Source organism: Sciurus carolinensis, chromosome 4 (genome assembly GCF_902686445.1).
Source record: "Sciurus carolinensis chromosome 4, mSciCar1.2, whole genome shotgun sequence".
Lineage (NCBI taxonomy): Eukaryota > Metazoa > Chordata > Mammalia > Rodentia > Sciuridae > Sciurus > Sciurus carolinensis.
In genome coordinates, this window is record NC_062216.1 from 159,346,208 (window position 1) to 159,361,785 (window position 15,578).

Here is a 15,578-nt window from a genome sequence, read left to right on the forward strand (position 1 = left end):
AACCAGAATGTCCCTCACAACGTCCCCCAAACACACTGTCCACCTCTGTCCACCATGAAACCTCACGGCCACCACCAGGTTCAGGCAGAGACCTTTCCAAGAGGCCCTCCTCTCAGCTTCCACAGCTCCACGCTGGACAGCCAGCTGCTGCTGACCTCCCCAGCTGGAGAGCCCAGGGCTGGCGGTGGGCACGGCCTCCCTGCACTCGCACCGGGGAGCACGCGGCTTGGGCTCTGCCGCCACCTCAACACACAGGGTTTCTGAGAGCAGCCCCTCCCCTGTACTTCCCAGTGATAAATCACCCCCCCACCATGGGAGGTGGCCGGCCCCTCCTCCGCTGCACCCGGCATCCCAGTCCTCTCGTCCTTGCGCAGATCTCGGAACTGGGACACCAGCTACCCAGCGAGAAACGGAGCCCAGGCCCTGAGTCTGCTGCTGCCGCCACTGTGGGCCCTGCCATCCCATCTTACAGAGGGAACATCAGAGGCACCATGGAACCCAGCTGGGGCCACCCAGTTGGGGCAGCAGGGCAGGGAGTCAGGTTCAGTCGCCGTCCCTTTCCTCTCGCCCCTGTGACCTCGGCACCGAGAAATCGCCACACTTTCCCATCAGGACGTAAACTGCAGAAGTGAAGATCCGGACGCGCATCAGAGCTCCCGGGAAACCTCCCTGTGCCCACGCTGCCACCTATTCATGGCCAGGTCACACGGGTATGAGGACGTTTCCTGGTTCCACCAGGCTGAACGCTTGCGGCGTATTTTTAAGCCGATCTGCGAGAAGCACTGACTCAAATGTCACATTTGGGCTCATTTATCTAACACCTGCCATGTGTGCCAAGAAATCGCCAAACTGACATTTCCACTCGTGGGCGTTTCCAAGAATCCTGAACACCATGTACGAACGGATCTGCACCTTTATGGACATATCCGACGTGGCCCTCGCTGAACCCAGGCGTGATGACGGTTCTGCTTACCAGGGGGAAGCCAAGGGACCTCGGCACCTCTGACACCTCCTCTTACACTGGGGAGTGGTGAAGGAGAAAGGTCAGGCAGGAAAGTTGTATTTTAAATGTCACAAGAAACAAGCCTAAGCTGAGCGCCGCACCCCGCTGGACGGCTCTGCCTATACTTCTAGCTGCACCAGCAAGCAGGCGGCAGACCTCTCCCGCTGACTTTCTGGTGGATAATCTGAGGGTCAGACTCAAGGAACTTGCCCGGGGCCACACAGCCACCTGGGTCCAAGTCACACCCAAGTCCACCCCCAACCACTGCACAATCAATTCTGAACCAAGTCAGGCTTCCACTGGACACTCGCCACCCTGGTGGGAGCAGACCCGCCAGCCCAGAGGGCTGAACGAGCCTGCTGCAAGGATTCACAGCTGCGAAGAGAACCCTCCGGGCTGAGCCAGGATGTACACAGGTGCTGAAGAGTCTGTGGCTCTGTCTTCGAGCGAGGCTTCTCTGGGCTCCCCGGCTGGGCAGGACCCCTCCCACGCGCCTGCTGCCCCGGCCTCTCGCTCGCTGGGGAGCCACTCCCAACAGACAGCTTTTCAAATGGTCCAAAGACAATAACCCCCAGGGACTCGAGAACTGACGGCAGCAGCTGAAGGAGCCCCGAGTGGCAAGGTCCTCCTGAGGTACACGGGCTGAGAAGCAGCACCCAATCGTGGGCCCACCATGTGCTAGCAGGTGACCTTGGGCAAGGAGGCCCTCTGTGTCTTGGAGCCCTGGTTTTCTCACCTACAGAGTAAAAACAGCCAACGCTGTGGAAGTGCAGGGGATCATGTCCAGAAACGCCGGTGCGGAGTCAGGGCAGAGCCTGGCACAAAGCACGTGCTCGCGAAAACTGAGCCACCTCTGCAGCTGTGACTGGGGGGCGGAGGACAGGTCCACCCTCCCAGCCTCTGCCGCTCTCCAGCAGCCCTTTAGGTGAGTCTCCCCTCCCTGCAACTGTGAAACGAAAGGGCTGGAGGAGGGGGATTCCCAGGCTCCTGCGTTGAGATTTCCTCCTACAACAGTGGTCAAGGCCAGAGCGCCCTCACCACGAGTCCCTCTCTCATACGTGTGCACAGGCACGCACACGCACACACGAGAGCACTCCTGAAACAACAGTAAACAGAAACGTCAAGCCCAGGAAGCCACGGCTGCTCGTCGGCCCGATGGCTGCGGCCCTCTGTGGCTAGATCCGCAGGACTCCACAGTTGAGGAATCTCTCATCACTCAGAAAACAAGACTCATCCAGCGTGAGTGCTGTGGAAATAACTGGTGTCCCCAAAAGCTGTAAGAAATACAGATGTCAGAAGATCGCTGCCTGGGATTCTTATTAAAATCCCAAGTTAGGCCCCTTCTGGGTTCCTCAGTACCTGGATCTGTTCCAACCCCACTCAACCTAGGCAGGCAAGTGCTGGTGAAAAGGAGCAAAGTTCCCCCGGAATGCGCCACAGAAATGTCCCCACAGCTTCATGAAGTTGATACCAAATGCAGCAGAGAACCCAGGAGCTCCTGATGCCTGCTGAACTCCTGCAGCCCGGCGGCCTGGCTGCGTTCCTCCTTCACGGTTCATTACAGGTCTCTGGATACGGCTAGCAACCTTACAACACTGCTTGGGAGTTCCTGAGGTCCAGGTGCCTATAAATACATTCATTTTCTAGAGCTCTCAGTTTGCTATTTAAAGCAGCCTGGGTATCAGTCTAATGAGAGGCAGGGCAGGAAGACACGAAAACAAAGTTCTCTAGAATCCCCACCGAAGAGGACGTGAGGGTAGAACAAAGTCATGGTGTGCTGGCCCCACGCAGAGCACAGCACCCCCACCACCGGCAGAGTTCAGGGATGTGGACGTCAAATGTTTATTGAGCAAATACTTTGTGCCAAGCACTGTGCCAGAGCCTGGGAATGCTGGAGCCAACAAAATGACAGTCTCTGCCCCTAAGAAAGTCCACCCTGCCATGGGGAGCAGGCCACGGCACACACACAATGCCTCATAGTGATTCCTACTATGGAGAAAGGGCAGTATCAGGGTCCCAGGCCTGGGGGAATGAGGAGCCAGCCGCAGCCCATCAGGGGGCAGGACAGGCATTTTGGGGCAGAGGAAAGAGCAAGTACGAAGGCCGCAGGTGGGAGCACGAGCTGGTGTGGCGGGGTGGAGTCCAGGGTCGGGAAGGCAGGAGGGGCAGGCCAGCGTCTGAAGGCTCACCCGGCTGTGGGACGCAGGCAGAACACAAGCAGAGGCCAGTCAGGAGGCCGCTGCGCCGGGCAGTGCAGGAGGTTGGAGCAGTCAGGGCACAAGCGAGGAAGCGGCTTATGAAAGAGTAAAAGGGCCGCTCTGTGGCGACTTCCTCCCACACAGCACGGTACCAACAGGGCTAAAACGTGGGAGCAACCCTAACGTGGCTGTGGGTGCGCCTCAGCCGGGCTCCAGGTCAACCTCGCCACAGCAACAGCCTGTGGAGAACGTGGCACCCACCCCGCGGCCTTCCTCCCAAACCACAGCCCAGGTTAATCTTGAGGAAAACATGGGTCAGACCGCAAGGGAGGACACCCCAGAACACGGACGTCACAACTGCCAGGTCGTCAAACCCAAGGGCTGTCAGAGGAACTTCAGAGCCAAGAGGAGCCGAGGGTGACAGGGCCCTCGTGGGATCCTGGGACAGGAAAAGGACGCTGGGTGAAAACGAAGCCATACAGGACGGACTTCAGCCAGACCAACCGACATGCTTCAGCTGGGCGACGTCCCACGGTGAGGTGAGATGCTGACCTGGGAACCTAGGCCACATGGGCGCACACGGGAACTCCGTCTTACCACGGACACTGTCCCCGAGCCGGGAACCGCCCTAAGGCTACAAGCTCACTTTAAAGAGAGATCCGACAGGGAACACTGAACACAAGGAGCCAGGGTGACGTCAGGCTCCAGATGGGAACAAGTAGGTGACCATAGGTGCCCACTAATGAGAAGACAATGCTGACGAGGTGTGCTCTTGGGGGGCAAAATCAGGGGCCCTTCTCACACCCCCGTTCCTCGGAGCACGTAGGAAATGAAAATACAGATACAGAGATCACCCGGTTTTTTAACTTCCACTTTTACAAAAATTTGTTCTTGTTCCCGAAACAAAGACAAAAGGATGATTACAAAGGAGCTGGAACATCTTTACACTTGCTTTTTGGAAAGAGGCTAAATTGCAAATTCACTGTTCTATCACGGCGTGTCTGAGAAGCAGACGTCGCCCTCTCGCAAGCACAGGACGTGCATCAGGGCTGGCGGAGGAACGGCGCCAACGCGCTGCGCCCGGAAGAACCGCTGCTGAACCCGAGCAAGAGCAAATCCGCACAAGCATACCCGGCTCTACTGATATGCCTGATGTAATTAGCAAAACAACATTCTTTTTTATCAAAGCAATGAACAGACACAACAAGAATGAAACGCCAGCGATCTTCGATCTAGCGGCTTTCCAATCATGACGTCACCTTTTACTTCATCCCTCTATTTCATCTCTCTTCCCCTCCAAATTGCATAAATGTTTTATGTTCATAAATGTTTTATTTTCATGAATATTTTAATTTCATCTGAACAAAACCCCACAGGGTAGAAAGGTGTCATTAACCCTTTGAGAGGTAACAGACTAGAGAGTACAAAAGGCCCCTGGAAACAGACCCGAGTTTGAATCCTGGTTCTGCCTCCCACTGACCTATGGTCTTAAGGCAGGAGCTCAACTCTGAGCTGCCGTTTTCTCATGCAGAAGGGAGATAACCTGTGTGTGCAGGGCTGCCACGCAGAGCCAAAAAAATATCAGTAACAGCCGGCATCCCTGGATCCCTCCCGTGCCAGGCCCGTTTGACTCATTTAGTTACCACAGCAGCACTGTGGGGAAGCTGTCACCGGGCCCATTTTACAGAGGAGGAAACTAAGTCCAGAGAAACTGAGTGAGTTGATCAAGATGATGCAGGAAGTGGTGACAGCAGGAATATGCAGCCAGCGGTCAGACTCAGGAACCTGGACACCTCTGACCCTTAGCAGACAACCAGACAAATCCGGTTTCCGGTTGTGCCCTCCACCATCTCTCCACACCCGGAGGTGGAGCTGGTGGGCGCTGGCATCTGCTTGACTTTGACGCCACCTGTGAAATGCAGGTCGATATCCTGACAGTTCTGTTCACTGACTGCTAAGGGCCAGAAGCGTCCAGGTTCCTGAGTGTGAACACTGGCTGCATTTTCTGTGGGACAAACCAGAGCACCCACAAAGCAGGGACCAGGACAAGGAAAAGGGAAGAGGACAAATGAGAAAGGCTGAAAGAACACGGGCGGCCACCGGGGGAGAGAAGTCTTGGCGGGTTCACGGCTGGTCTCCGTCAACCCGGGCCGCTGCGCGTCCTCTTGAGCTCGGCCTCTGGAAACCTCCGCTCTCGTGATCTGGGTCTGTGGGCTACCCTCGCCAGCCCACCTCTGCTGGCAAACAGGGCCGCAGCCCCAGCCTCCATTTCTCCACTGCCCTCAGGCGGAGGAGGCCGTCCCCATCCTCCCAGGCCTCGGCTCTGTGAGAGGTCCACAGGCCTCCACCAGGTGGCTTCCCAGCTCATCTGTGCGCCACGGACTCCCCACCCCCTGCGCGTCCTAAAGGGCCAGCTGGGTCCTCCTCATCTTTACCCTCTGGGCGTCGATGGCAGGGCTTGGTTTACGGAACGTATGAAGGAAGGGAGGGAGGGAGGGAGGAAAGAGGAAAGAGGACAGAGAAGAGGTGGATGGGGAAGGCTGGACAAAGGCAGACTTGTTAACCTACGGAAGAACCTGCCAGAAGCTGAGGCTAGGGGCTGCGTGCCCTAGCCTAAGACGACTCTGGCCACACTTCTCAGGAGGGCGTGGGGAACGGGCCTTGACAGCTCCACGACGCTTCTCGTCCTGACTGCCACAGCATCCTCACCCCAGACTGGGAAGAAGAACGTTAGGGGCTGAGTGTTTTCCTATTAAAAGCTCCCAAAACTGGGTGCGATGGCACATGCCTGTAATCCCAGTGGCAGGGGAGGCTGAGGCAGGAGGTTTGTGAGTTCAAAGTCAGCCTCAGCAACTTAGCAAGGCACTAAGCAACTCAGTGAGACCCTGTCTATAAATATACAAAAATGGGCTGGGGATGTGGCTCGGTGCAGCAGGGAGGCAGGCATCTCCCACCACTTGAGGAATTCCTCCCAGCCAGAACTTAACAGGCGGCCCCGCCCCAAGCACCAGCAAAAACCAGGCTGCGGCCTTGCTAACAATGAAGGTGCGAATATCCAAAGCCGCATCTCCACTGAAGCACACACGCTCTGTTCCAAAGAGAAGTCTAAACATTTTTTTTTTCCTCTAAACACAACTTTCTTCTAGATAAGGTCACTTGGAAATCTGGGATGGAACAAATGCTACACAATCATTCAGAACAATGTACTAAATTACTTCTATGCGCGGGGCCTGCGCCATGTCCATTCATGGCTGTCTGCTCTTCAAATATCTAACAGCAGAAAGGGAGAGAGGAGACTGAGAGGTCCCTGTGACCTCACCCGGTGCTCGTTGATGAGAAGGTCCCGAGCGGCGTTGAAGATGAGCGTGTGGAGGTGCTTGGAGTAGAACACCAGGGTGTAGTCGTAGTCGAAGCCGTAGATCTCGATGTCCGACAGGCTCATCTCATTGTTGGAGAAGATCGCATCTGGGTTCAGCAAGTTGCTCATGATTGAAGGAACCAATTCTAGGAGCAAAGAACACCGCTTAGGAATCTATCAAAACCCAGCAAAATGGGTGAATTACCCAGGGTCACAATTATATTTCAACGAAAGCATTACTGAAAAAGAAGACTTACTTCAACATCACAAAAGAGATTTGCTTTGTTTAAAACTCACATGCTAGTGACACACTGCACAAGATAAAAGTAGAGATAATGACATTTAAAATTTACATCTCTCACCACCCAAGGGAAAAAATATTTTAAGGAGTCGCTACCAATATTTGGATATATTTTTACACAGCTGACCTCACACTGTGTACACTGGTTTGTATTATAGTCTCTAAACTTGAAGGTTACCTTGACCCTATTCTCATAAGCTCTGAACCATGGAGACCTTGGCACGCTGCTGTGCCGTACGTAACTCACCTATGACTTTTTTCCTATTTAATAATCATATGCTAGCAATGAGCATCATGACCACCTTGCCCTGCCTTTCAGATTACTTCCTTCCCCCGGTTTACTGGAAGCATGAGTGTCCCCACTAAAACAGCAGGGTCCACTGCACCCAATTAGTTTCTTTCTGTAGGAGTCCTATCTATTTGTGGGAATTGCTATTTCTTGACTTTTATTTCTTCTTGGAGATCTTCCAAGAATTCATCCTACCTTGTTATCTCCCTGAGTTCAACGGACACGTTTAAAAACCTAAGACATTGGGCTGTAGCTCACAGTAGCTCAGTGGTGGAGCACGTGCTCAGCCCTGGGTTTGATCTAGCACACACACACAAAAAAGAAAGAAACAAAAAAGTGTCAGGTGATCCCTAAGATGGAGCTACAGTGAGGTAAGCCAGCACCACATCACCCTTCAGCTCTCACTGAGTCATTTCCAAGACGGTGTAAAAGAGGTCTTTGCAGTCGTGTTTATAGCTTTCATGGAACACAGAGGAGATTTTGTGATTTTTCCCAACAAAAATAGCAAAAAATTAAATTAAAAAGCAATAGCAAGTGGGCTGAGCCAGGAGCCACTTCACAGTTATGAGAAAAGTCACATGTGACTTCAGGGAGGCAGAGAGCCGTTCTCTAGAGTTCAGGGGTGATGGCAAAATTGACTACGTAGGTGAAATCTCAGACCGTGAGTGAGGCTCCCAGGAGCATATCCTCCGTGAAATCGGGATCAAAGACAGAACAACATATTAAAAAAAAAAAAAAAAGAAAAAAAAAAAGAAAATGTGCTAATTCTTATCCATGAAATCACTAAGTAGGTACTCAAATAAGAGGAAGAATTTCATGTGTTTATTTTGTAACAAAAACAAAAACTGTCCCATTTTGCTAAAAGGATATATGATAGTATTTTTTCACCTCCTATGATGTTTATGCAGCCATCAAAATTTGCTTGAAATAGCTCACAAGTAAACAAATGTAAAGGCAAGAGTCTTTTTGGAGGCAGGGGTTACACAGCTAACACACACACACACACACACACACACACACACAGATTGACCAGTCTGTATTTCCCCACTCCTGACATTCCTAAGGACAAACAGCCAGCTCCAGCAGAAGCCAGTATCTTTTCCAAGAAGGGGTTCCACTATGTTGCCTGGGCTGGCTAGAGCTCCTCGGCTCATGTGACGCTCCAGCCTCAGAGGAGCTGCGGCTACAGGCGTGGACCCCTGTGCCTGGCTAGTGGCAGGTGTTTCAAAAGGTACCTACCATGCACCACAGGCAATCAATCACCTCATTCGACCTGTTCAGCAACCTCACAGGCAAAGACGAGCCAATCTCTTTTTACATATGAGCACGCCACAGGCACGCAGGAATGACAGAATTTGGTAAAGTATACACAACCACCAAGTGGCAGGCCTGGAACCTGAACCTGGAATGTCTGGCTCCAGAATCTACATTCTTCACTCCCTCCCTCGGCGCCTGGGAACCTAGCCGCATGGTGAAGGGCGCATTAATTCTAAAATAAAATGGAGTCAGCCCATCATTTCTGGGGGTTTTGTTTGTTTCTTTTCAGTACTGGGGATTGAACCCAGGGCACCTTTCCACCGAGCCACATACCCGGCCCTTTTTACATTTTATTTTTAGACAGGGTCTTGCTAGGTTACAAGGCTGGCCTTGAACTTGCGATGCTCCTGCCTCAGCCTCCCGAGCCACTGGGATTACAGGTGTGCGCCACTGCACCCCATGACAGACCATCAGTTCTGAGCGACCCCTTTCCTTTCTGCTCATGTCTTTCTGACTCTGAATGGCCATGGTATCTACGTCTGCTCTAAAGACCCACTTGGGATACTCTGTGTGCACTACTCTCTCACAGCGACAGCCCCAACCAGGGGACCAAGGCCCCAGTTAGGACATGGTCCCACCACAGTGAGATATCCTGAACATTTCACAAGGCTCCTTAACAGTTTGGGGACAAGGACAGCTTTGAAAAACCTAACAGAAGCTATGGAATCCTCTCCCTAGAAAAATGAAGATTCTGCAAAAATTTTAGAGTTTGTCCCCAGAAGTCTGTTCCCGACCCCCAGTTAGGTTCCCACACGACACCTACTTGAAGCCAAGGCTTTATGTACCCACACAGACTCGCTGGGCCACAGAAGGTAAATGCATGAACTCATTTCACTCAGGCTGACAATCTACAATGTGAGGGTCTACAGAAAACCCAGTCCACATTCCCCGACAATTCCACTTCTTCGTTCGCTTCTTTTGTCAAAAGCAGTGAGACAATAACCTTGGCTTTTGTTTTTTGTTTTCATTTTCAAAGAACTCAGACTTGAGGAAGCAGAGACACATTTTGACAGACCTGAAGGCAGGCAGTGCTCGAGAACTAGCCCCAGGAAGGGGAGCTCCTCGGTGCCAATGCTGAAGAGCTTCCGCCTTACGTAATCCCTGGGCGCTGCAGACGTGCTATCCTCTGAATGTGACCACACAGCATCATCCATATGAAGTGTGAGTCAGTGATGCAGGATCACTTACGGAGTGACCAAAAGCTCCACTTTCACGAACAACCTTTGCAAGGGACATTCTAACAGCCGGTTTTAATTAACATTTATATTTAGAAACAGTGTTGGCAAGAAAGTGGACCTGCGCTCCCACGCCCGAGAAGACTACGCGAAGGAAGGTCTCAAGGGAAGGCCATGCTGGAAAATCCTCACGGCCAGGACACCCTGGAGGCTGCGCGGGGACTCCCCACTGGCAAGGAACGCTGAGGCAGTGTCCCTCAGGCGGACACTGTCCCCAAGACAGGCACGAAGAGCAGCATCAGGAGCTGGCACGGAAGCTCAGCGCGCCCTGAAAACATCACCAAAACAGAGCTGGGAGCGCACATGAATAATGACAAGGCAAAGGAAAGAACCCGGGCTCCAGGAAGAGAGGTCCCTGCCTCAGGGCGGGAAGCAAACGCAGGCTGGCCAGCTCTTGCCCAGAGCAGAAACAGTGCTTTCAAATTTAGGAAGCGGATTCCTTTTGTAATGTGATGGATGGTGACAACAAGGCTCTGCGATTGGTGCAGAGACATGGGGAGAGCTGCTCCGCCTGGCTCTGACCAGAACTCGGTTCCAAGAGCACTCCAAGGCCGTGTGTCTGTCTGTAGGAAAAGCGCTCGTGTTTTCTGTTTAGATTAGAGTTTGGGGGATTTTTATTATTGTAGTAAAATATACATATTTACTGCTGTAACCATGTTTAAGTTACCTTCAGTGACATTAGGTACACTCAGTGCTGTGCTATCATTCCCACCAGCCACCTCCAGAACTCTCTCCATCTTGCAAAACTGAACCTTTGTACCCATTAAATAGTGACCCTCCCTGCCTCTCCCCGAAGCCACTGTCGTCCTCTCCATCTAAGAACCTGGCTACCCCAGTACATGATGGCCCTGGAGCCACACCTTGCGTGACACCTTCAAGGTTCACCTGCCGTGAAGGTGCGTCGGCATTTCCTCCTCTGAGGCTGAGTGACATCGCCCTGGACGTGCGCACCAGGTTCTGCTCATCCACTCACCCATCAGTGGACACGGGTCGCTGCTGCCATGCGAACAATGCAGCCACGAGCGCGTGTGTGCAAGGACCCTTCCACGACCCACTTTCACAATCCTTCTGGACTTTACCCAGAAGTGGGACTGTGGGATCACGTGCTAATTCTATTTTTAATGTTTCTGAAGGGCCGTCACTTGGCTTTCTCACAGCAGCGACACCATCTCTCTGTTTTGCCTTTTTAAGGACACCTCAGAATACCACCCTTTGCCTGAATCCTATCTTCACTACTGACAGGAAGAGAAAACGGATGAATCAGAACTTAGGTAGAGGGGCAGACATCTTCCCCCAACTCAAAGAAACTTTCAAACTGTGCAGGATCTGCGCTTGGGAAGTAAAACTTTTGCCAGTAACCTCCTTAGTGTTCAGGAATGCTGAATGACTCTCCCTTAAGCCCAGCACCATCTGTCACAGAGCAGTGTGTGGGGACAGTGCCAAGCAGAAACACATGGCCTGAGTCGTGACAAGGGAGATTCCTGGTGTCTTCAGAAGGGCAGCTCTCATTCGCCCTTGGGGACACAGCCTGGAGAGCTCTCAAGCCGACCAGATGCATTACTTCCTCACAGTGTTGTTCCAGGAGGCATCAGAGGAAGGTAAGAAGGAGGGGGTAATAAACTGAGGCCCCCCAAGGCTGCCTGTGATAAGCAGTGCTGTGGGTCCTGGTCACATGTGCTCACCCAGTGTGGCTGCTCCATCTCAGGCGCACTCCGTCCAGTTGGCCCCTCTGCCCAAGTATGGAGAGGGTGACTAATCTCCCTCCCCTCTCCCCACCTTCCCACACCTAGCTCTGGTCAACAGATCATGGGCTGAGGTGATGAGTGACATGTGTCACTTCCTAAGCAGCACATAAACACATGTGATATGGAAACTACAAGAGGAAGAAGCTGGAAGGCTAACCATGCAGGCTGGCTGCCCTGGAGAGTTGCCAGGACCCCCTGCAGACCCTGCATGAGTGACAAGTGAACTCTGGTTACAGCTGTCTGTAGTAAGCCACTGAGATGTGGTGTTGCTTGTCACTGCAGCATAACCCAGCCTAACCTGACTGTGCCTTCCATTCTTCCAATACCCTGAATTCCTTTGAGATGCCCCTCACCCCCAACACTGATGGTCTCAGTGTGGTTCCATGCCTGCCACCAGGAGGACAGCAGGTGGCCCAGGCCCAGCATTCCCCTACCAACACTGATTAGCTTGGGGCAGGCTGAGGAGCCCTCTAGCAGCCATCTTCACACATTCCTGGCAACCAAAGTGACAGAATCAATTTCTAGATCTATAAGGGATCTCTATGAGGAAGAAATACTCTTCTTCCAAACTCAGACCTAAAAGGACACAAATCTGGAGTTGTGAGCGGCCACTCCCAAGAATCTGAAAAAGATACCAATAGAAAGGTCAAGAGACAGAGGGAAACCCACCCCCTGACATCATCTGAACTCCGGGATCAAGTCATGCTAGGAGTGAGCACATCCTCTCAATTTTTGCAATAACCTGAGTCCACGAAACTTCTTTTTCATAGTTTTGCTGCGGGATGGGGAGTAACCAGGGGAGCTTAACCACTGAGCTACATCCCCAGCCCTTTTTACTTCTTTTGTTATTTTGAGACAGGATCTTGCCAGGTTGCTTAGGCCTAACTTGCTGAGGCTGGCCTCACATCTGTGATTCTCCTGACTCAGCCTATCAAGTTGCTGGGGTCACAGGCCTACACTACCATGCCCAGCTCTTTTATTTATTTAGCTCAGTTAAATCAGTTTGAATGGTGTTGTCTATTGCTAGCAGCCAAAGGAGTCCTACGTAAAAGTTCATTTTAAGAATATTCAGCCATTCAAAATTCTTACTGACTACACATTTCAGCTTCACAATGTGGCACCAAGGACATTCCCCATTACACCTTAATCCATATCTCGATCCTAAATTTTTCACATGCCTTATTTTCAACAAGATGGGTGATCTACTGGCCTGTGTCCCCCAACATACACTATCGCTGCTACCAACTCCAGTCAAACACACCCAGAGTCTTACATTCCGTGTCCAAACACTAGCCAGCTCATGGAAAGAATGCCACACAGGACTCTCCCTCCCCGTGGGCTACAAAACAAGCCCACGTGAATCAAAGAGTTAAAAAAAGGATTAACATTAAAAAGGCTCAAAAAGATAGATTACTATTTATCTCTGATCCAGAACATAACTTTCTAATATAAAAAAAAAGGTAATAGAGTCAATCATGAAAGTACTGATAGATCTACAATTTAAAATTTTTAAACGTCTGTGAATCCAAAAACAGACATTTGGAGAAAGGGATCTGACAAAAAAATAAAAGAAACAGCACAAAGGACTAATATTGTTCGTATTTTTTAAAATCCATACAAAATAAATTAAATGGCTAATAAATGTTCAACCTATTTTTATTTTCAAAAAAAAAAATCAAGCAAATTAAGACAACCAGAGCCAGTGAACAGTAGCTCTTTCTGAAGAGGGGGCTCCCAAATGCCTCCACTATTTCATGTACGCTTTTCTATAACCAGCGTGCGCTCCTTAGCGAAATGTTCTTTCCTCTGTGTCGTTTGGGGTTCCTCCTGATGACAGGACCCAGATTGGCACCATGCAGGATCTGGGCACCTGGCTCCTGGCCAGCAAGGGTATAAATCAGGGCAGTGCACACTTTCTGGAAAGCAGCTTGGCATGAAGCACCTAGAGTCTCAAAAATATCCATGCCCTCTGACCCAGTAACTCTCCTTCCAAGAATCTATGCTAAGGAAATATCCAGAGACATGGATAAAGATGTATAGACCAATGTGAAGAGCCATGACAGAGGATGGGAGAGCAGTGACTGAGACTGGGGGCCTCTGATGACATCATGGCTGTGGCTGCCTGGTGCCTGGGAATGTCTCTGTGCAGGGGCACAGGATGCTTAGCTGCTGCGGCAATGCCCTGCCCAAGGAGGCTCTGTGCAAGAATCCTATCAGCTCTGACCTTGGCCTCAGGCACACAGCTCCCGAGAAGGAAGGAATTCTCATGCTAGACAACCACAATGTTTCACCAGCTCAGTTTCTCCTGTTGCTGCCCACTTTACAGTAACTTTAAACAATGGACTTTCTTGAGAGCTACACAAAGCTCCTAACACTGCACTTTGCAACTGTGGACTGCTACTGCAGAAAAGCTACATAGATGTCCTGGTTTCCGTAACTTTCCTGAATACTAAAGCTTGCATAGTCTTTAACCTGACAATGAGACATATATAAATAAAGATTGCTGGCCTAACTCTTTAGATCTGCATCTCCATCAGAGAGCAGAGCTCCACCTGATCCCAGCTTCATCTTCAAAATGTGTTCTTGTGAGTATTTTTTTAAGCCCCCTTCACCCGTTGCTGGAACTGAGAGTTTGACCACACTGGTCGCAGCAAAGACTTTCTTACAGTGTTATTAATAATGCAAAAAGTGTGGGGGGGACAAGGTCATCTCAGATGTTCAAACGCAGGAACCAAAATGTGTTAAGAATGTATCAAACACAGAAGCCAAAATCCACTGGGAAACCCCTGGGCTCAACTTTTTAAGGCAAACTATAATCCCAGATATGCGAAGGTGACATTTTTCCTTATTTAAATTTATGATTTAACTTTATGAATATCTGCATTTGTTATGTAGCTATGATTTTAACTTTTGGTAAAAATAGACTTTAAGCTGTTTTCCTAGAAAAGAATACAGATCAGAAGGTCCTGGAAGAAGAAACAGAAGCAGGGCGGAAAGGAAGACAGACAACTTTTTTCCCACAGAATTCCAGAGGGAAGTCTCCATTGTCCCACAAGCCACACCAAGCTTTCCACAGATGCTACAAGAGGGGCCAGTGAGTTACTCCAGCGGCTCAAAATTACATGGTCTGCAACCACACAGACCAGGTGCCAGAAGAGACACTGCACTCGGCCCTCACCGAACAGGAGACGCTAGTCATCATACGCCCATCTTACAGAGGAGGACGCGGGGATGTGAACAGCTCAAGGTCACGTTGCTTTGTTTGTAATATACTTTTGTCCAGAAACCAACAACAGAGATTTAACTACAGATACAGCTTAACTTGTGATAGGATAATGTCCACATGAACTGAAAACATCTTAGCAGAAAGTGTGTCCATACACCTAACCTGCCCAGACGGCCTTGAACGTGCTGAGACCCCTCACGTTAACCTGCGGCGGGCAAACTCCCCTGACACAAGGCCTACTCGATACACAGTGCGAGGGGACACGGTGCGCCGTAGAGGGGGCTGACGGGAGCTACGGTCACTGCTGCTGCTCAGCATCCTGAGACCATCATACTCCACACTGCTAGACTGGGAAAAGATCAAAATGCAAAATACGCAAAATAGAAAGGTGGATCAATGGTACAGAATAGAGGACACGGACACAAACCCAAATAAATACAATTTCCTCATACTAGACAAAGGGGCCAAAAATATGCAATGGAGAAAAGATAGCCTCTTCAACAAATGGTGCTGGGAAAATTGGAAATCCATATGCAACAGAATGAAACTAAACCCATATCTCTCACCATGCACAAAACTAAACTCAAAATGGATTAAGGATCTCGGAATCAGACCAGAGACCTTGCATCTTATAGAAGAAAAAGTAGGTCCAGAGCTTCAACATGTCGGCTTAGGACCAGACTTCCTCAACAGGACTCCCATAGCACAAGAAATAAAAGCAAGAATTAATAACTGGGATAGATTCAAACTAAAAAGCTTTCTCTCAGCAAAGGAAACTATCAGCAATGCGAAGAAAGAGCCTACAGAGTGGGAGAAAATCTTTGCCAATCATACTTCAGATAGAGCGCTAATCTCCAGAATCTATAAAGAACTCAAAAAACTCTACACCAAGAATGCAAGTAATCC

The 15,578-nt window shown here is 50.5% G+C and overlaps 1 protein-coding gene across 1 annotated transcript in view; it reads right to left on the reverse strand.

Moving 5' to 3' along the window:
• Positions 1-15,578, reverse strand: part of Nt5dc3 (5'-nucleotidase domain containing 3) — a 57,351-nt gene that overhangs the window by 24,634 nt on the left and 17,139 nt on the right. The window contains exon 2 of the mRNA XM_047550625.1: positions 6,521-6,705. Coding sequence (XP_047406581.1) covers positions 6,521-6,705 — 185 coding nt within the window. The remainder of the gene's footprint in view (positions 1-6,520; positions 6,706-15,578) is intronic.